The sequence below is a fragment of the Lipotes vexillifer genome, unplaced genomic scaffold (genome assembly GCF_000442215.2).
Source record: "Lipotes vexillifer unplaced genomic scaffold, Lipotes_vexillifer_v1.1 scaffold1479, whole genome shotgun sequence".
NCBI lineage: Eukaryota > Metazoa > Chordata > Mammalia > Artiodactyla > Lipotidae > Lipotes > Lipotes vexillifer.
The window spans coordinates 50,544-72,455 of NW_006772458.1; the positions used below are offsets into that span (position 1 = coordinate 50,544).

Genomic DNA, 21,912 nt, shown 5'->3' on the forward strand with positions numbered 1-21,912 from the left:
GAAAGTAAGGGGATGGAAAAAGATATTCCATGCAAATGGAAACCAAAAGAAAGCTGGAAGCTGGAGTAGCAATTCTCATATCAGACAAAATAGACTTTAAAATAAGGACTATCAGAAGAGACAAAGAAGGACACTACATAATGATTAAGGGATCGATCCAAGAAGAAGATATAACAATTGTAAATATTTATGCACCCAACATAGGAGCACCTCAATACATAAGGCAAAAACTAGCAGCCAAAAAAGGGGAAATCGACAGTAACACATTCATAGTAGGGGACTTCAACACCCCACTTTCACCAAAGGACAGATCACCCAAAATGAAAATAAATAAGGAAACACAAGCTTTAAATGATACATTAAACAGGATGGACTTAATTGATATTTATAGGACACTCCATCCAAAAACAACAGAATACACATTTTTCTCAAGTGCTCATGGAACATTCTCCAGGATAGATCATATCTTGGGTCACAAATCAAGCCTTGGTAAATTTAAGAAAATTGAAATTATATCAAGTATCTTTTCCGACCACAACGCCATGAGATTAGATATCAATTATAGGAAAAGAGCAGTAAAAAATACAAACACATGGAGGCTAAACAATACACTACTTAGTAACGAAGTGATCACTGAAGAAATCAAAGAGGAAATTAAAAAATACCTAGAAACAAATGACAATGGAGATACAACGACCCAAAACCTATGGGATGCAGCAAAAGCAGTTCTAAGAGGGAAGTTTATAGCAATACAAGCCCACCTTAAGAAGCAGGAAACATCTCGAATAAACAACCTAACCTTGCACCTCAAGCAATTAGAGAAAGAAGAACAAAAAAACCCCAGAGTTAGCAGAAGGAAAGAAATCATAAAAATCAGATCAGAAATAAATGAAAAAGAAATGAAGGAAACAATAGCAAAGATCAATAAAACTAAAAGCTGGTTCTTTGAGAAGATTAACAAAATTGATAAACCATTAGCCAGACTCATCAAGAAAATAAGGGAGAAGACTCAAATCAATAGAATCAGAAATGAAAAAGGAGAAGTAACAACTGACACTGCAGAAATACAAAAAATCATGAGGGATTACTACAAGCAACTCTATGCCAATAAAATGGACAATCTGGAAGAAATGGACAAATTCTTAGAAATGCACAAACTGCCAAGACTGAATCAGGAAGAAATAGAAAATATGAACAGACCAATCACAAACACTGAAATTGAAACTGTGATTAAAAATCTTCCAACAAACAAAAGCCCAGGACCAGATGGCTTCACAGGCGAATTCTATCAAACATTTAGAGAAGAGCTAACACCTATTCTTCTCAAACTCTTCCAAAATATAGCAGAGGGAGGAACACTCCCAAACTCATTCTACGAGGCCACCATCACCTTGATACCAAAACCAGACAAGGATGTCACAAAGAAAGAAAACTACAGGCCAATATCACTGATGAACATAGATGCAAAAATCCTCAACAAAATACTAGCAAACAGAATCCAACAGCACATTAAAAGGATCATACACCATGATCAAGTGGGGTTTATTCCAGGAATGCAAGGATTCTTCAATATACGCAAATCTATCAATGTGATTAACCATATTAACAAATTGAAGGAGAAAAACCATATGATCATCTCAATAGATGCAGAGAAAGCTTTTGACAAAATTCAACACCCATTTATGATAAAAACCCTGCAGAAAGTAGGTGTAGAGGGAACTTTCCTCAATATAATAAAGGCCGTATATGACAAGCCCACAGCCAACATCATCCTCAATGGCGAAAAACTGAAAGCATTTCCACTAAGGTCAGGAACAAGACAAGGTTGCCCACTCTCACCACTCTTATTCAACATAGTTTTGGAAGTTTTAGCCACAGCAATCAGAGAAGAAAAGGAAATAAAAGGAATCCAAATCGGAAAAGAAGAAGTAAAGCTGTCACTGTTTGCAGATGACATGATACTATACATAGAGAATCCTAAAGATGCTACCAGAAAACTACTAGAGCTAATCAATGAATTTGGTAAAGTAGCAGGATACAAAATTAATGCACAGAAATCTCTGGCATTCCTATATACTAACGATGAAAAATCTGAAAGTGAAATCAAGAAAACACTCCCATTTACCATTGCAACAAAAAGAATAAAATATCTAGGAATAAACCTACCTAAGGAGACAAAAGACCTGTATGCAGAAAATTATAAGACACTGATGAAAGAAATTAAAGATGATACAAACAGATGGAGAGATATACCATGTTCTTGGATTGGAAGAATCAACATTGTGAAAATGACTCTACTCCCCAAAGCAATCTATAGATTCAATGCAATCCCTATCAAACTACCACTGGCATTTTTCACAGAACTAGAACAAAAAATTTCACAATTTGTATGGAAACACAAAAGACCCCGAATAGCCAAAGCAATCTTGAGAACAAAAAATGGAGCTGGAGGAATCAGGCTGCCTGACTTCAGACTATACTACAAAGCTACAGTAATCAAGACAGTATGGTACTGGCACAAAAACAGAAAGATAGATCAATGGAATAGGATAGAAAGCCCAGAGATAAACCCATGCACATATGGTCACCTTATCTTTGATAAAGGTGGCAGGAATATACAGTGGAGAAAGGACAGCCCCTTCAATAAGTGGTGCTGGGAAAACTGGACAGGTACATGTAAAAGTATGAGATTAGATCACTCCCTAACACCATACACAAAAATAAGCTCAAAATGGATTAAAGACCTAAATGTAAGGCCAGAAACTATCAAACTCTTAGAGGAAAACATAGGCAGAACACTCTATGACATAAATCACAGCAAGATCCTTCTTGACCCATCTCCTAGAGTAATGGAGATAAAAACAAAAATAAACAAATGGGACCTAATGAAACTTCAAAGCTTTTGCACAGCAAAGGAAACCATAAACAAGACCAAAAGACAGCCCTCAGAATGGGAGAAAATATTTGCAAATGAATCAACTGACAAAGGATTAATCTCTAAAATTTACAGGCAGCTCATGCAGCTCAATAACAAAAAAATAAACAACCCAATCCAAAAATGGGCAGAAGACCTAAATAGACATTTCTCCAAAGAAGATATACAGACTGCCAACAAACACATGAAAGAATGCTCAACATCATTAATCATTAGAGAAATGCAAATCAAAACTACAATGAGATATCATCTCACACCAGTCAGAATGGCCATCATCAAAAAATCTAGAAACAATAAATGCTGGAGAGGGTGTGGAGAAAAGGGAACACTCTTGCACTGCTGGTGGGAATGTGAATTGGTTCAGCCACTATGGAGAACAGTATGGAGGTTCCTTAAAAAACTACAAATAGAACTACCATATGACCCAGCAATCCCACTACTAGGTATATACCCTGAGGAAACCAGAATTCAGAAAGAGTCATGTACCAAAATGTTCATTGCAGCTCTATTTACAATAGCCCGGAGATGGAAACAACCTAAGTGCCCATCGTCGGATGAATGGATAAAGAAGATGTGGCACATATATACAATGGAATATTACTCAGCCATAAAAAGAAACGAAATTGAGCTATTTGTAATGAGGTGGATAGATCTAGAGTCTGTCATACAGAGTGAAGTAAGTCAGAAAGAGAAGGACAAATACCGTATGCTAACACATATATATGGAATTTAAGAAAAAAAAAATGTTATGAAGAACCTAGGGGTAAAACAGGAATAAAGACAGAGACCTACTGGAGAACAGACTTGAGGATATGGGGAGGGGGAAGGGTGAGGTGTGTTAGGGCGAGAGAGAGACATGGACATATATATACTAACAAACGTAAGGTAGATAGCTAGTGGGAAGCAGCCGCATGGCACAGGGAAACCGGCTCGGTTCTTTGTGGCTGCCTGGAGGGGTGGGATAGGGAGGGTGGGATGGAGGGAGACAAAGAGGGAAGAGATATGGGAACATATGTATATGTATAACTGATTCACTCTGTTATAAAGCAGAAACTAACACACCATTGTAAAGCAATTATACCCCAAAAAAGATGTTAAAAAAAAAAAGAAAGAAACTTGGAGAAAATAACAGCAAGGCACAAAAATAGTCAAATTGCTTAAAACCAGCAATAAAGAGAAAAATTTTAAAACAGCCAGAGGGAAAAAAACTATACACTGCAAACAGAAGAACAAAGATAACAATGACAGCAGAATTCTTGTTGGAAACAATGTAAATGAGAACTCAGTGGAATAACATCTTTAAAGTAGTGAATTGAATTCTATCAAACTAGAATTCTACACCCAGATCTGTCAAAACAAAAGTAAAATACAGACTGTCTCAGACATACAAAAGCTGAAAGAATTCATTACTAGTAGACTTTCACTGTAGGAAATATTAAAATAAGTATTTTTAAGCAGAAGGAAAATGACAGCAGTTTAGAATATGGATCTAAACAAAAGATTAAGAATACTGGAATTGGGACTTCTCAGATGGTTCAGTGGTTAAGAATCTGCCTGCCAATGCAGGGACATGGGTTCGATCCCTGGTCTGGGAAGATCCCACAGGCTGCACAGCAACTAAACCTGTACGCCACAGCTACTGAGCCTGCACTCTAGAGCCTCTGTGCCACAACTACTGAAGCCCACGCACCTAGAGCCTGTGCTCTGCAACAAGATAAGCCATCCAATGAGAAGCCGGTTCACTGCAGTGAAGAGTAGCCCCTGATGGCTGCAATGAGAGAAAGCCCAGGCAAAGCAACAAAGACCCAACACAGCAAAAAAATAAATTAAAAAGAAATACTTTAAAAAAAATTTAAAGGATTTTAGTCATCAATATATGTCTCTGACCACATGGAATTAAATTAGAAATTAACAAATCTGAAAAAGCTCCAAATATTTGGAAATTAAACAACAAACTTCTCAGTAACTTTGTGGTCAAAAAAGAAATCAAAAGGGAAATCAGAAACTATTTTGAACTCACTGAAACTGAAAACATAATATGTCAACATGTGGGATATTGCTAATGCTATACTCAACTTCCTCAACTGCCACATTAAACTGGAAAAAATGAAAGCAAATTAATCACCGAGTAAGAGAAGAAAGAACACAATAAAGATCAAAGTAGAAATAAAGTGGAAAACAGAAAAATACTATAGATATTAAAAAGATAATAAGAGAATATTATAGAATACTTTATACCAACAAATTCAATATGAAATGGGCAAATTCCTTGAAAGACATGCACTACTAAAGTTTATTCAAGAATAAAGATAGTAAAGAAATTGGATGTGCAGTTTAAAACCTTCCAACAAAGAAAGCTTTAAGTCCGGGTGGCTTAACTGATAAATTCTACCAAACATTTAAGGAATAAAATAATGCCAATTCTACAGAAACTCTTCCAGAAAGTTGAAGAGAAGGGACTACTTCCCAACTTATTTATAAGGCAAACATTCATCATATCAAGACTACACAATGGGGCTTCCCTGGTGGTGCAGTGGTTGAGAGTCGCCTGCCAATGATGGGGACACGGGTTCAAGTCCTGGTCCGGGAAGATCCCACATGCCACGGAGCAGCTGGGCCCATGAGCCATGGCTGCTGAGCATGCGTGTCCAGAGCCTGTGCTCCACAAAGGGAGAGGCAACAACAGTGAGAGGCCCACATACCACAAAAAAAAAAAAAAATGAATTATAAGAAAACTATAGACAAATATCTCTCATGAAAACAGAGGCAAAAATTTTTCACAAAATTTTAGCATATCAAATCCAATAATATATAAAAACATGATACATCATGACCAAGTGAGGTTTATCTCAAGAATTAAAGGTTTGTTTAATATATGAAAATCTATTTACCCAACTTAGTACACTAAAAAAGAAAAATCAGGACATCTCTGGTGGGGCAGTGGTTAAGAATCCACCTGCCAGTGCAGAGGACATGGGTTTGAGCCCTGGTCCAGGAAATCCCACATGCCACTGAGCAACTAAGCCCACTCACCACAACTACTGAGCCTGCGCTCTAGAGCCCGTGAGCCACAACTAGTGAAGCCCATGCCTGTGCTCTACAACTAGAGAAGCTACCGCAATGTTAAGCCTGCATACTGGAACGAAGAGTAGTCCCTGCTCGCCACAACTAGAGAAGGACTGCATGCAGCAATGAATATCCAATGCAGCCAAACATAAATAAACAAATTAAGAAAAGAAAAGAAGAGAAAAATCACATAATCATTACAACAGATGCAGGAAAAGAATGAAAGAATCTAACATCCATTCCTGATTAAAGAAAAAACATCCCTCAGTAGACTAGGAATGGAAGCAGACTTCCTCAACTTGATAAATGACTTCTACAAAAAGCTTAACATCATATTTAATAGTGAGGGACAAAGTACTTTCTCTTCAGGATCAGGACAAAGGCAAGGATGTGTGCTCTCATTACTTCTATTTGACAGTGCACTATAGGTTATAGCCAGTGCAAAAGGACAACAAAAATAAAAGAGATATTCAGAATGGAAAGGAAGAAGTAACACTATCGTTATTTGCTGATAACATGACTATATAGAAAGCTTGAGAGAATATACAAAAATGCTAGTGGAACTAATAAAAGAGTTTATCAAGTTTGCAGGGTACAAGATCAACGTACAAAAAGATTAATTTATCTCAACAATCAGAGATCAAAGCTTTAAAATACTACTTATACTATAATGATATATAAAAGATACGTAGAATAAATCTGACAAAAGATGTAAAAGACTTGCACACTGAAAACTGTAAAATATTGCTGGCGGAAATTAAGGAAGACCTAATTAAATGGAGAGATATAATGTATTCATAGTTCAGAAGACTCAATATTATTAAGACATCAATTCTCCCCAAAATTGATTTATAGATCAAAATACCAGTAGGCTTTTCTATAGAAATTGACAAGCTAATTCTAAAATTCATATGGAAATTAAATTTAGAATAACTAAAACAACTTTGAAATAAAACAAACTTGAAGAACTAACAGTAACTGATTTCAAGGCTTATGAAGCTACACTTTCAAGACATTGTGATAGTAGTGTAAAGACAGACAAAAAGATCAAAGGAACAGAATAGAAAGTTCAGAAGTAGAGAGATGTGGACAACTGATTTTCAGGTTAAAAGGCACTTAAGTGGAGAAACAATAGTCTTTTCAACAAATGATGCTTGAACAATTGAATATCCAGGTGCAAAAAGAAAAAAAAAAGAATTTCCATCCAAACCATATACAGAAATGAACTCATATTGGTTCAAAGATCTAAATGTAAAACATAAAACTATAAAACATAAAAGTATAAAACTTCTAGAACAAAAGAGGTGAAAAATTTTATGACCTTGAATAGGGCAAGATTTCGTAGATACAATACCAAAAGCATAATCCATAAATGAAAAAAAATAGATAAATTAGACACCATCAAAATTAAGAATTTCTGCCCTGCAAAAGACACTCCTGAGAGAATGAAAAGATGAGTCACAGAATGGGAGAAAATATTTAGCAACTTACATATTGGATAGAGGACTAATTTCCAGAATATATAAAGGACTCTCAAAACTTCAGAAAAATATAGATAAAAGATTCAAAGATATACAGATGGAAAATAAGCAAATGAAAAGATGTTTGACATGATTAATCATTAGGGATGCTACAGTGAGATACAACTACACACCTATTAAACTACCTAACATTAAAAATACTGAGCATAGCAAGTGTTGGCCGCAACGTGAAGAAAATGCAACTCTTATGCACTGCTGGTAGAGATGTAAAATGATCAAACCACTATGGAAAATAGGTATTTTTTTTTAAACTTAAACATACAGTTACCAATGATACAGCCATTCTACTTGCAGGTATTTACCCAAGAGAAATGGTAGTATACATCCATACAAAGAGTTGTCCACAAATATTCATAACAGCTTTATTTATAATAGACAAAGACTGAAACAACCCAAATGTCCATCAATGGTGAATAGATAAATTGTGGTACATACATAAAATGGAATACTATTCAGCAATAAACAGAAATGAATTACTGATATATACAACAATATGGATGAAGATTAAAGTATTCATGCTGAGCTAGAAGCCAGTTAGAAAAAAGTATACACTGTATAATACCACTTACATAAAATTATAGAAAATGCAAATAGAAAGAAGATCAATGGTTGCATGGCGATTGGGAAGGGCAAGAAACGATGGGGAGGAAGAATTACAAAGAGACATTAAGAAATTTTCTGAGGTGATGGACATTTTGATTTTGGTGATGTCTTCATGGGGTGTATGTATGTGTGTGTGTGAACACAGATTATTGTTTGTCAATTATACCTCAAAAACCTGTTAAAAGAAATGATATTATATGAGATAGGCAATTGGGGAAATTTGAATAACAACTCCTTATAAGGTAATATTATTGTGTAGGAATATAATTTCTTCAATATTGTGTGTTAACAGTATTGTAGTTACATAGGGAAATAATTTTTAATATCCAGAGAGGAGGACATCTACCTGTCATGAGAGAGATCGCAATTGTGGCAGATGCTGTGGGAGGCTGAGTAAGATGAGGCTAGAGCAGTAACCAATGTGTGACGGCATGGTGAAGACACTCATTTTTCAGCTGACCTGACAAAGACGGTTGGAACAGAATGCTAAATGCAGGGAATTTCCGCATACTAATCTCATGCAATCCTTTCAACTAACCTTGGCACAACAGAAAGTTTCTATTAGCTTGCCATATTGCAGGGGGGATGGCACAATTTTAGGTGCAGTAAGTTGTGTAATTAACTGTCACAATAGGGTCCTATAGAAAAAGTTTTTTAAACTGAAAAAAAAAAGAAACTTGGCCCTTCCCTCACAACATATATGAAAATTAACTCAAAATGAATCATAGACCTAAATGTAATGATATAACTTCTGAAAGAAAACATAGGAGAAAATCTTTGTGATTTTGGGTTACACAATGGGGTCTCAGACAAACATTTCTTAGATAAGACACAAAAAAGCACAAACCATCTAAGAAAAATTGCTAAGGGACTTCCCTGGGTGTTAAGACTCCGAGTTCCCAAAGCAGGGGGCCCGTGGTCGATCCCTGGTCAGGGAACTAGATCCCATATGCATGCCACAACTGAGAGTTCACATGCCACAACTAAGAAACTAAGGAGCCACAACTAAGGAGCCCATCTGCTGCAACTAAGACCCAGGACAACCAAATACATAAATAAATATGAGAAAAAAAGAAAAATTGCTAAATTATAGTTCATCAAAAATTTAAAACTTCTAGTCTTCAGAAACACTTTAATACAATGAAAATAAGTCACAGTCCAGGAGAAGATATTTATTAAACACATATCTGAGAGAAATGATTTTCTCCATTGCTTTTAATAGAAAGCACTCTTGAAACAATATAAATATCCAATTAAAAATGGATTTGAACAGACACTTCATTTCAAAAGGTATTTGCACATGAATAGACACTCAACATCATCAGCTATTACAGAAACGCAAAATGTGGCAAAAACCACGAGATGTAACTACACACCTACGAGAAAGGCTAAAATTTTTTTAAAAACAAATATAAGGATCAGGTGAAGATGTGGAGCAACTGCAACTGTCATAGACTGCTAGTGGGAAAGCAAAATGGCACAGGCACTTTAGAAAACAGTCTAGCAGTTTCTTAAAATGTTAAATATGCACTTAGCATATGATGAAGCAATCCCACCCTTAGGTATTTTACCCCAAAGAAATGAAAACATATGCTCGTACAAAACATATGTTCACACACACATGTGAGTGTTTTCAGAGGCTTTGCTCATAATAGCCAAAAAACTAGAAAAATATTCAAATGTTCATCAAACTATGAATGCGAAAACAAACTGTGAATCCACACAACTAGAATACTACTCAGCAATAAAAAGGAATGAACTACTGACATGTGCAACAAAACAGATGAAGCTCCAAAGAGACTGGCTAAGTTAAAGAAGCCAAAAACAAAAGGCTACATATCACATGATTTCGTTTGTAAGATATTCTGTAAAAGGCAACATTATACAGACAAAAATCAGATTGGTGGTTTCCAGGGGTTGGTAGTGGGAGGAGGATGGATTGAGTACAAAGAGACATGAGGGGTCTTTTGTGAGGGCAGAGGTTTTCTTCAACTCAAATGTGGTTGTGGCTATAGAAGTATATGTTTGTCAAAACACATCACACTCTATGTTTAAAAATAGTGAATTTTGTTAAATGGAAATTATACATAAATAAACCTGACAAAAGAAAATAACAAAACAAACCTAAAAAACACTATTGAGTGAAAATAAATGTAAGAAAAATCAACTTACAGTTTTTCAAATTCAAGGGTCATCACGAGGATGCTTTCAATTGTTGTATGTGACACTTGTGTTGTTCCCATGTCTATGAAGTAGAAGGCTTAACATGCATGGTACAAAACTGAAAGACAAAAATTCTAAACTTAAAAAGATACTTAACATGTGGTTACTTCAATTCTGGCTTCTTACTTGCCATAGATGATAATTCCAAAGAACTCTTATTGAAGAAATTTAAATTTGCATCATGAAATTAATGATTTGGTGCTCAACAGTACAATCATTTTTTATTATCCTTACTTCTCATTTTCAATTGTATCTACCTCTTTTGATCACTCTTTAAAAAAAAAATAATGTACCCCTTATTCCTTTTTGCTTTCTGGGGTAAATAATATTCCTACATGTATCTACATGTTCCATATCTATATGTGTTCTTTAACACTGTTCTCATTCTCTGCTGGCTGTCTTACCCATATATATTCTTTCTTAATCCTTTTCTTTGCCAATAACTCTTATTTTCAATAATCCAGTTAAAATCTAACATGACTTTTTAGCCAAAGTACTCAATCTTTGATGAAAGTAAAATACAGCAGAAATTATCTCATTAGCTATGAAACTGTTGCAATACTTATAAATATTTTAATGCTGGCAATTTAAAAAGATAAGAATCTTCAACTGTTGTCAAAGGATTATGATTAAGAATTTTGAAAAATAGGAATGGAATTAAAATTATCTTAATTTTCACTCACTTCCATGAAAGCTTATATTCATTTTTTTTGGTATATAACTTGAAGGTTACAAAAAAAATCATTTTCTGTCTTTACCTATAAATCACCCTTAGAATCTGTAAAACACTCTTTCATTGGGAACTAGGCAGGTCTCTAGATGATAAAGTGGAGAAGAGAAAGAAACACACAAACAAACAAACAAACAAAAAAGAAAAAAAGTTGCAAGCAAAGAAAAAATATGCCAAAGAACGTTTCAGGTTAAAAACCCTAGAAGTGAGTATGCTGGTAGGAAGCCCTTGCTCTGTAAAAAAAAGTACTATTTCTAGTGTCCTCCATAATTCAAGGTGTTTTCTTTCATTTCTACAATTTTTTTAATTTCATGATTTAAACTACCCACTTAAATACAAAAATAGGGCTAATTCCTTGGTTCTGGAACCAAAGAAGAAGAGGTAAATCCAAGAGGAACTGGTGAAAGCCATACTCCCATCACATAGTCCCATGTGTATTCTTGTATAATAGCTTTTCTTACTGTGTATGTAATCACCTGTTCACTTGTCACTCTCCTAGATTGTCAGCAACTTGAGAGCAGGGACCACACTTTATTGTCATTATTATTCCTGTGCCTAACATAGTGTCTAATATTTACTAGGTATTTAATAAATGTTTGCTGAATAAATAAATAAAATTTTGTTTATATATCAATAAAATAAACAAATTAATTTTGGGGAACAAAATTTTATTCCAAAATGCTGGAACAGATTTTCTTCTTAATTCTTTCTTTCTATATTTTTTGTTTGTTTTTTAGTTCTTTAAAACAAATACGGGGAAAAAAAAAAAAAAACGGAAGAAAGAAAAGAATATCTGACTTTAGGTTAATTCAAGAATTATTAGCATATTTTTGCAGAATATTATAAAGATAATTATCAAAACTAATATCTTTTGGGTTACCAGGCATCTGTGATCAGCATTTAACATTTATTCCTCACAGTAACCTTATGTGATAGATATATTATCCCATTGTACAAATGAGGAAACTGAGGCACAGAGAAGTTACATAACTTGTCCTGAGTCATCAAGCTAGAAAGAAGCAGAGCTGGAATTTGAACTCAGTTCTGACTCTAAAGCCTGTGTTTAACATGAATGAAAAAATAAAGGGGGGGGTTGTTTTCAAACATTTGTTACTTTAACCTTAATTTTGAGAGCACTGAATATAGAAATACCTTTTCAACCTTAATCTACCCATCTGGGAAAGCCTCTATGAGAGTTATATTTTCTCTTTTTATTTGTTAATTTATTTCTCTGTTTATTTATTTTTTCCTTAATCATCTCCCATGATAAATATTTAATTAGGTTATGGTCATTGAGACTTTAGAGATATTAAAAAATATTGCAGGAAAATCAGTAAAAATGTTGGAGGAAAGACATCTGAAAATTCATCCCTCCATAGAAGAAACAACAACAAAACTGGCAAAAATGGTCAGAATTAACTTCTTCTGAACTCTAAAAATTTAACCAACAGGCTTGCAGCAAATTGGGGAGCAACTTATGAAAGGAAAACAAATTAATTTCTGTAAGAACAATGAGATCTGTGTTCCTTTAACTTGTCCTTGAACTTTGCTCTCCATGACAGGGGTAGCCTTGAAAAAAATCCCACATGCCTGGTACCAGAAGGAGCAACATGGACTGGGACGTCCTTCTAAGCCTCATTCCCAAAGAACTGTCATTGTTTTACATGTCTGGTCGTCAACTGGAAGACCTCACTTGAAAGGCTTGCTTTTGACCTAACTGAGAGATGTATAGTGAGAAAAGCCTCTCCTCATGTGGCATTTCTGGAAAACCTCTTCAAGCAAATATTTTAACATGGTGGTTGCATGAGGCAATGGATAACATTTTGGGGCAAAAAACAGCCCAAACTAAAAGCTTAAAAAGAAAAGCTGAGGAATGAGATGTCCACAGAGACTTTGAAATGTTCCAATGTATTCCTGGGAAACTGGAAGACCACAGAGATATTCCTGGCAATCCAGGAAAATAACTGTTAGCATTAATAAATGAGTTCAGCAAAGTTGTAGGATATAAGATCAATATTATTTCTACACACCAGCAATGAATAATCCAGAAAAGAAATGAAAACAATTCCTTGTGTAATAGCATCAAAATCAATAAAATACTTAGGAAAAAATTTAACCAAGTAAGTTCAAGATTAACACTGAAAAGTAAAAAACTGTTGAAAGAACTTGAAGAAGCTCTAAATAAATATAAAGACATGCTGGATTCATGGACTAGAAGATAAACTTATTAAAATGCCGCTACTTCCCAAATCGACCTATGGTTCCATTGCAATTCCTATCAAAATCCCAGCTGACTTCTTCCCAGAAATTGCCAAGCTAATTCTAAAATTCATATGGCAATTCAAGGAAACAAATTCAAGGAAACAATTCAAGGAAACAAAAAAATAAACAAAAGAATGTTGGTAAAGAACAAAGTGGGAGGGCTCAAACATCCTGGTTTCAAACCTCAGTTCAAAGCTACTGCAATCACAGTGTGGTACTGGAATAAGAACAGACATGAAAATCAACCGAACAGAATTGATGGTATAGAAATAAACCCTCATATTTATGGTCTATTGATTTTCAACAAGGGTGCCAAAGCAATTCAACGTAGAAAGAACAGTCTTTTCAAATGATGCTGGGGGAACTTCCGGGAAGATGGTGGAAGAGTAAGACGTGGAGATCACCTTCCTCCCCACAGATACACCAGAAATACAGCTACATGTGGAACAACTCCAACAGAACACCTACTGAACGCTGGCAGAAGACCTCAGACCTCCCAAAAGGCAAGAAACCCCCCACGTACCTGGGTAGGGCAAAAGGAAAAAGAATAAACAGAGACAAAAGGATAGGGACGGGTCCTGCACCAGTGAGAGGGAGGTGTGAAGGAGTAAAAGTGTCCACTAGGAAGCCCCTTCGTGGGTGGAGACTGCGGGTGGCGGAGGGGGGGAGCTTCGGAGGCGCAGAGGAGAGCACAGCAACAGGGGTGCGGAGGGCAAAGCAGAGAGATTCCAGCACAGAGAATCAGGGCCGACTGGCACTCACCAGCCCAAGAGGCTTGTCTGCTCCCCCGCCAGAGCGGGCAGGGCTTTGGTCAGAGCACAGGGAAAGGACTGGGGTTGGCAGATTGAACACAGCCTGCAGGGGGTTAGTGCGCCACGGCTGGCCGGGAGGGAGTCCGGGGAAAACTCTGGACCTGCCGAAGAGGCAAGAGACTTTTTCTTCTCTCTTTATTTCCTTGGTGCGCGAGGAGAGGGGACTAAGAACGCTGCTTGAAGGAGCTCCAGAGACGGGCGCGAGCCGCGGCTAAAAGCGCGGACCACAGAGACAGACATGAGACGCTAAGGTTGCTGCTGCCGCCACCAAGAAGCCTGTATGCGAACACAGGTCACTATCCACACCCCACTTCTGGGGAGCCTGTGCAGCCCACCACTGCCAGGGTCCCGGGATCCAGGGACAACTCCCCCGGGAGAACGCACGGCACGCCTCAGTCTGGTGCAACGTCACGCTGGCCTCTGCCACTGCAGGCTCGCCCTGCACTCCGTGACCCTCCCTACCCTCGGCCTAAGTGAACCAGAGCCTCTGAATCAGTGGCTCCTTTAACCCGGTCCTATCTGAGCAAAGAACAGACGCCCTCCAGCGACCTACACTCACAGGCGGGGCCAAATCCAAAGCTGAGCCCCTGGGAGCTGTGAGAACAAAGAAGAGAAAGGGAAATCTCTCCCAGCAGCCACAGAAGCAGCAGATTAAAGATCCACAATCAACTTTATCTACCCTGCATCTGTGGAATACATGAATAGACAACGAATCATCCCAAATTAAGGAGGTGGACTTTGAGGGCAAGATTTATTATTCTTTCTCCTTTTCCTTTTTTTGTGTGTATGTGTATGCTTCTGTGTGAGATTTTGAATGTATAGCTTTGCTTCCACCATTATCCGAGGGTTTTATCTGTCCATCTTTTTTTAAAATTTATTTCTTAATAATAACTCTTTATTTTAATAACCTTATTTTATTTTACTTTATCTTCATTCTTTCTTTCCTTCCTTCCCTCCTTTAGACAATGAATCATCCCAAATTGAAGAGGTGGACTTTGAGAGCAACATTTATGATTTTTTCCCCTTTTCCTCTTTTTGTGAGTGTGTATGTGTATGCTTCTGTGTGAGATTTTGTCTGTATAGCTTTGCTTCCACCATTTGTTCCAGGATTCTATCCATCCGTTTTTTTTGGGGGGGGGTTCCCCTTAATAATTTTTTTTTATTTTAATAACTTGATTATATTTTATCTTACTTTATTTTCTTTTACCTTATCTTCTTTTTTTCTTCCTTCCCTCCTTCTTTCCTTGCTCCCTCACTCCATCACTCCCTCCTTTCTTTCTTTTTACTTCTACTAAATCATTCTTTCTACTTTTTCTCCCTTTTATTCTGAACCATGTGGATGAAAGGCTCTTGGTGCTGCAGCCAGCAGTTAGTGCTGTGCCTCTGAGGTGGGAGAGCCAACTTCAGGACACTGGTCCACAAGAGATCTCCCAGCTGCACATAATATCAAATGGCGAAAATCTCCCAGAGATCTCCATCTAAACACCAGCACCCAGGTTCACTCAACGACCAGCAAGCTGCAGTGCTGGAAATCCTATGCCAAACAACTAGCAAGACAGGAACACAACCCCACCCATTAGCAGAGAGGCTGCCCAAAATAAAAATAAGTCGACAGACACCCCAAAACACACCACTAGACATGGACCTGCCAACCAGAAAGAAAAGATCCAGCCTCATCCACCAGAACACAGGCACTAGTCCCCTCCACCAGGAAGCCTACACAAACCACTAAACCAACCTTAGCCACGGGGACAGACACCAAAAACAGCAACTATGAACCTGCAGCCTGCAAAAAGGAGACCCCAAACACAGTAAGGTAAGCAAAATGAGAAGACAGAAAAACACACAGCAGATGAAGGAGCAAGATAAAAAGGCACCAGACCTAACAAATGAAGAAGAAATAGGCAGTCTACCTGAAAAAGAGTTCAGAATAATGATAGTAAAGATGATCCAAAATCTTGGAAATAGAATGGACAACATGCAAGAAACAGTTAACAAGGACCTAGAAGAACAAAAGATGAAACAAACAATGATGAACAACACAATCAATGAAATGAAAAATACTTTAGATGGGATCAATAACAGAATAACTGAGACAGAAGAACGGATAAGTGAACTGGAAGATAAAATAGTGGAAATAACTACTGCAGAGCAGAATAAAGAAAAAAGAATGAAAAGAATGGAGGACAGTCTCAGAGACCTCTGGGACAACATTAAACGCACCAACATTCGAGCTATAGGGGTTCCAGAAGAAGAAGAGAAAAAGAAAGGGACTGAGAAAATATTTGAAGAGATTATAGTTGAAAACTTCCCTAATATGAGAAAGGAAATAGTTAATCTAATCCAGGAAGCACAGAGAGTCCCATACAGGATAAATCCAAGGAGAAATATGCCAGAACACATATTAATCAAACTGTCAAAAATTAAATGCAAAGAAAACATATTAAAAGCAGCAAGGGAAAAACAACAAATAACACACAAGGGAATCCCCATAAGGTTAACAGCTGATCTCTTAGCAGAAACTCTGCAAGCCAGAAGGGAGTGGCAGGACATATTGAAAGTGATGAAGGAGAAGAACCTGCAACCAAGATTACTCTACCCAGCAAGGATCTCACTCAGATTTGATGGAGAAATTAAAAGCTTTACAGACAAGCAAAAGCTGAGAGAGTTCAGCACCACCAAACCAGCTTTACAACAAATGCTAAAGGAACTTCTCTAGGCAAGAAACACAAGAGAAGGAAAAGACCTACAATAACGAACCCAAAACAATTTAGAAAATGGGATTAGGAACATACATATCGATAATTACCTTAAATGTAAATGGACTAAATGCTCCCACCAAAAGACACAGATTAGCTGAATGGACACAAAAACAAGACACATATATTGGCTGTCTACAAGAGACCCACTTCAGACCTAGACACATACAGACTGAAAGTAAGGGGATGGAAAAAGGTATTTCATGCAAATGGAAACCAAAAGAAAGCTGGAGAAGCAATTCTCATATCAGACAAAATAGACTTTAAAATAAAGGCTATTAGAAGAGACAAAGAAGGAAACTACATAATGATCAAGGGATTGATCCAAGAAGAAGATATAACAATTGTAAATATTTATGCACCCAACATAGGAGCACCTCAATACATACAGCAAATAATAACAGCCATAAAAGGGGAAATCAACAGTAACACATCCATAGTAGGGGACTTTAACACCCCACTTTCACCAATGGACAGATCATACAAAATGAACATAAATAAGGAAATTCAAGCTTTAAATGAGACATTAAACAAGATGGACTTAATTGATATTTATAGGGCATTCCATCCAAAAACAACAGAATACACATTTTTCTCAAGTGCTCATGGAACATTCTCCAAGATTGATCATATCTTGGTTCACAAATCAAGCCTTGGTAAATTTAAGAAAATTGAAATTGTAGCAAGTATCTTTTCCGACCACAATGCCATGAGACTAGATATCAATTACAGGAAAAGATCTGTAAAAAATACAAATACATGGAGGCTAAACAATACACTACTTAATAACGAAGTGACCACTGAAGAAATCAAAGAGGAAATAAAAATAAATACCTAGAAACAAATGACAATGGAGACAAGACGACTCAAAATCTATGGAATGCAGCAAAAGCAGTTCTAAGAGGGAAGTTTATAGCAATACACTCCTACGTTAAGAAACAGGGAGCATCTCGAATAAACAACCTAACCTTGCACCTAAAGCAATTAGAGGAAGAAGAACAAAAAAACCCAAAGTTAGCAGAAGGAAAGAAATCATAAAAATCAGATCAGAAATAAATTAACAGAAATGATGAAAACGATAGCAAAGATCAATAAAACTAAAAGCTGATTCTTTGAGAAGATAAACAAAATTGATAAACCATTAGCCAGACTCATCAAGAAAAAAAGGGAGAAGTCTCAAATCAATAGAATTAGAAAAGAAGTAGCAACTGACACTGCAGAAACACAAAAGATCATGAGAGATTACTACGAGCCACTCTGTGCCAATAAAATGGACAACCTGGAAGAAATGGACAAATTCTTAGAAAGGCACAACCTGCCAAGACTGAATCAGGAAGAAATAGAAAGTATGAACAGACCAATCACAAGCAATGAAATTGAAACTGTGATTAAAAATATTCCAATAAACAAAAGCCCAGGACCAGATGGCTTCACAGGTGAATTCTATCAAACATTTAGAGAAGAGCTAACACCTATCCTTCTCAAACTCTTCCAACATATAGCAGAGGGAGGAACACTCCCCAACTCATTCTACGAGGCCACCATCGCCCCGATTCCAAAACCAGACAAGGATGTCACAAAGAAAGAAAACTACAGGTCAATATCACTGATGAACATAGATGCAAAAATCCTCAACAAAATACAAGCAAACAGAATCCAACAGCACATTAAACAGATCATACCCCATGATCAAGTGGGGTTTATTCCAGGAATGCAAGCGTTCTTCAATATATGCAAATCAATCAACGTGATACACCATATTAACAAATTGAACGATAAAAACCATATGATCATCTCAATAGAGGCAGAAAAAGCTTTTGACAAAATTCAACACTTAAGATTTATGATAACAACCCTGCAGAAAGTAGGCATAGAGGGAACTTTCCTCAACATAATAAAGGCCATATATGATAAACCCACAGCCAACATTGTCCTCAATGGTGAAAAATTGAAAGCATTTCCACTAAGATCAAGAACAAGACAAGGTTGCCCACTCTCACCACTCTTATGCAACATAGTTTTGGAATTTTTAGCCACAGCAATCAGAGAAGATAAGGAAATAAAAGGAATCCTAATCGGAAAAGAAGAAGTAAAGCCGTCACTATTTGCAGATGACATGATACTATACATACAGAATCCTAAAGATGCTACCAGAAAACTACCAGAAATAATCAATGAATTTGGTAAAGTAACAGGATACAAAATTAATGCACAGAAATCTCTGGCATTTACCATTTACCATTACATTTACCATTGCAACAAAAAGAATAAATAATTTACCATTGCAACAAAAAGAATAAAATATCTAGAAATAAACCTAGCTAAGAAGACAAAAGACCTGTATGCAGAAAATTATAAGACACTAATAAAAGAAATTAAAGATGATACAAATAGATGGAGAGATATACCATGTTCTTGGATTGGAAGAATCAACATTGTGAAAATGACTCTACTACCCAAAGCAATCTACAGATTCAATGCAATCCCTATCAAACTACCACTGGCATTTTTCACAGAACTAGAACAAAAAATTTCACAATTTGTATGGAAACACAAAAGACCCTGAATAGCGAAGGCAATCTCGAGAACGGAAAATGGATGGAGCTGGAGGAATCAGGCTTCCTGACTTCAGACTATGCTACAAAGCTACAGTAATCAAGACAGTATGGTACTGGCACAAAAATAGAAATATACATCAATGGAACAGGATAGAAAGCCCAGAGATAAACCCACGCACATATGGTCACCTTATCTTTGATAAAGGAGGCAGGAATGTACAGTGGAGAAAGGACAGCCTCTTCAATAAGTGGTGCTGGGAAAACTGGACAGCTACATGTAAAAGTATGAGATTAGATCACTCCCTAACACCATACACAAAAATAAGCTCAAAATGGATTAAAGACCTAAATGTAAGGCCAGAAACTATCAAACTCTTAGAGGAAAACATAGGCAGGACACTCTATGACATAAATCACAGCAAGGTCCTTTTTGACCCACCTCCTAGAGAAATGGAAATAAAAACAAAAATAAACAAATGGGACCTAATGAAACTTCAAAGCTTTTGCACAGCAAAGGAAACCATAAACAGGACCAAAAGACAACCCTCAGAATGGGAGAAAATATTTGCAACTGACAAAGGATTAATCTCCAAAATTTATAAGCAGCTCATGTAGCTTAATAAGAAAAAAAACAAACAACTCAATCTAAAAATGAGCAGAAGACCTAAATAGACATTTCTCCAAAGAAGATATACAGACTACCAACAAACTCATGAAAGAATGCTCAACATCACTAATCATTAGAGAAATGCAAATCAAAACTACAATGAGATATCATCTCACACCAGTCAGAATGGCCATCATCAAAAAATCTAGAAACAATAAATGCTGGAGAGGGTGTGGAGAAAAGGGAACCCTCTTACACTGTTGGTGGGAATGTAAATTGATACAGCCACTGTGGAGAACAGTATGGAGGTTCCTTAAAAAACTACAAATAGAACTACCATATGACCCAGCAGTCCCTCTACTAGGCATATACCCTGAGAAAACCATAATTCAAAAGAATCATGTACCAAAATGTTCATTGCAGCTCTATTTACTATAGCCCAGAGATGGAAACAACCTAAGTTTCCATCATCGGATGAATGGATAAAGAAGATGTGGCCCATATGTACAATGGAATATTACTCAGCCATATAAAGAAATGAAATTGAGCTATTTCTAATGAGGTGGATAGACCTAGAGTCTGTCATACAGAGTGAAGTAAGTCAGAAAGAGAGAGACAAATACCGTATGCTAACACATATATATGGAATTTAAGGGAAAAAATGTCATGAAGAACCTAGGGGTGAAACAGGAATAAAGACACAGACTTACTAGAGAATGGACGTGAGGATATGGGGAGGGGGAAGGGTAAACTGTGACAAAGCGAGAGAGAGGCATGGACATATGTACACTACCAAACATATATACACTACCAAACGTAAGGTAGATAGCTAGTGGGAAGCAGCCACATAGCACAGGGAGATCATCTCGGTGCTTTGTGACCGCCTGGAGGGGTGGGATAGGGAGGGTGAGAGGGAGGGAGTCGCAAGGGGGAAGAGATATGGGAACATACGTATATATATATAACTGATTCATTTTGTTGTGAAGCTTAAACTAACATACCATTGTAAAGCAATTATACTCCAATAAAGATGTTAAAATCAAAATAAAAACATGATGCTGGGACAACTGTACATCCACACACAAAATAATGAAGCTGTACTCCTACACTTCACGCCATTTATGAAAATTAATTTGATCTAAATAGATCAAATATCTAAATGTAGGAGCTTAGGCTATAAAACTCTTAGAAGAAAACACAGGAGTAAATCTTATGACCTTGCATTAGACAACAGTTTCTTAGACATGCTGCCAGAAGCACAAACAACCAAAGGAAAAATAGATGAATGGGATTTTATAAAAATTAAACAGTTTGTGCTTCAAAGGACACTGTCAAGAAAGTGACAAAACATATAGAATGGGAGAAAATACTACAGGTGGGAAGAATAAGATGCAACTGGGAAAAGAAAAGTATAGTAGTTGCTAGGTGTGACAATCTCAGAATTTTGAACTATTAAAAATAAGACAGCCACCCTGAATCACCCCAAAGGGCAGACCCAAGTTATTTTTAGCGTTATACATTTCTAAATCTGAGAAGCTGCCAGGATTCTAGTACATAGCAAAAAGTGATGACAGCACCCTGAAGTGTGTAAGATTTTGTGTGTACATAGCTATCTAAAGGAAACAATTGTTAGTTGACTGGCGGAGCATTAGGGCGGCTCTGTGAGGGCAGCTCAATTTGCCTTCATAGTGTGGCCACACCTCCCTCATTGATATTTTCAACAATGGGGTTAATAAATCAATAGGGATAAGGCTTTGATTTTCCTCTTATCCCTCTTAGTGCTTACGTTCTTGGTACAATATTGATTTACCACAGA

The 21,912-nt window shown here is 36.8% G+C and overlaps 1 protein-coding gene across 1 annotated transcript in view; it reads right to left on the bottom strand.

Annotated features, from left to right (window-relative positions):
- The window catches only part of LOC103082261 (leucine-rich repeat-containing protein 37A3-like), a 57,664-nt gene that overhangs the window by 10,753 nt on the left and 24,999 nt on the right, over positions 1-21,912 (bottom strand). Inside the window, 2 exon segments of the mRNA XM_082931367.1 lie at positions 10,318-10,393; positions 10,936-11,006. Coding sequence (XP_082787493.1) covers positions 10,318-10,393; positions 10,936-11,006 — 147 coding nt within the window.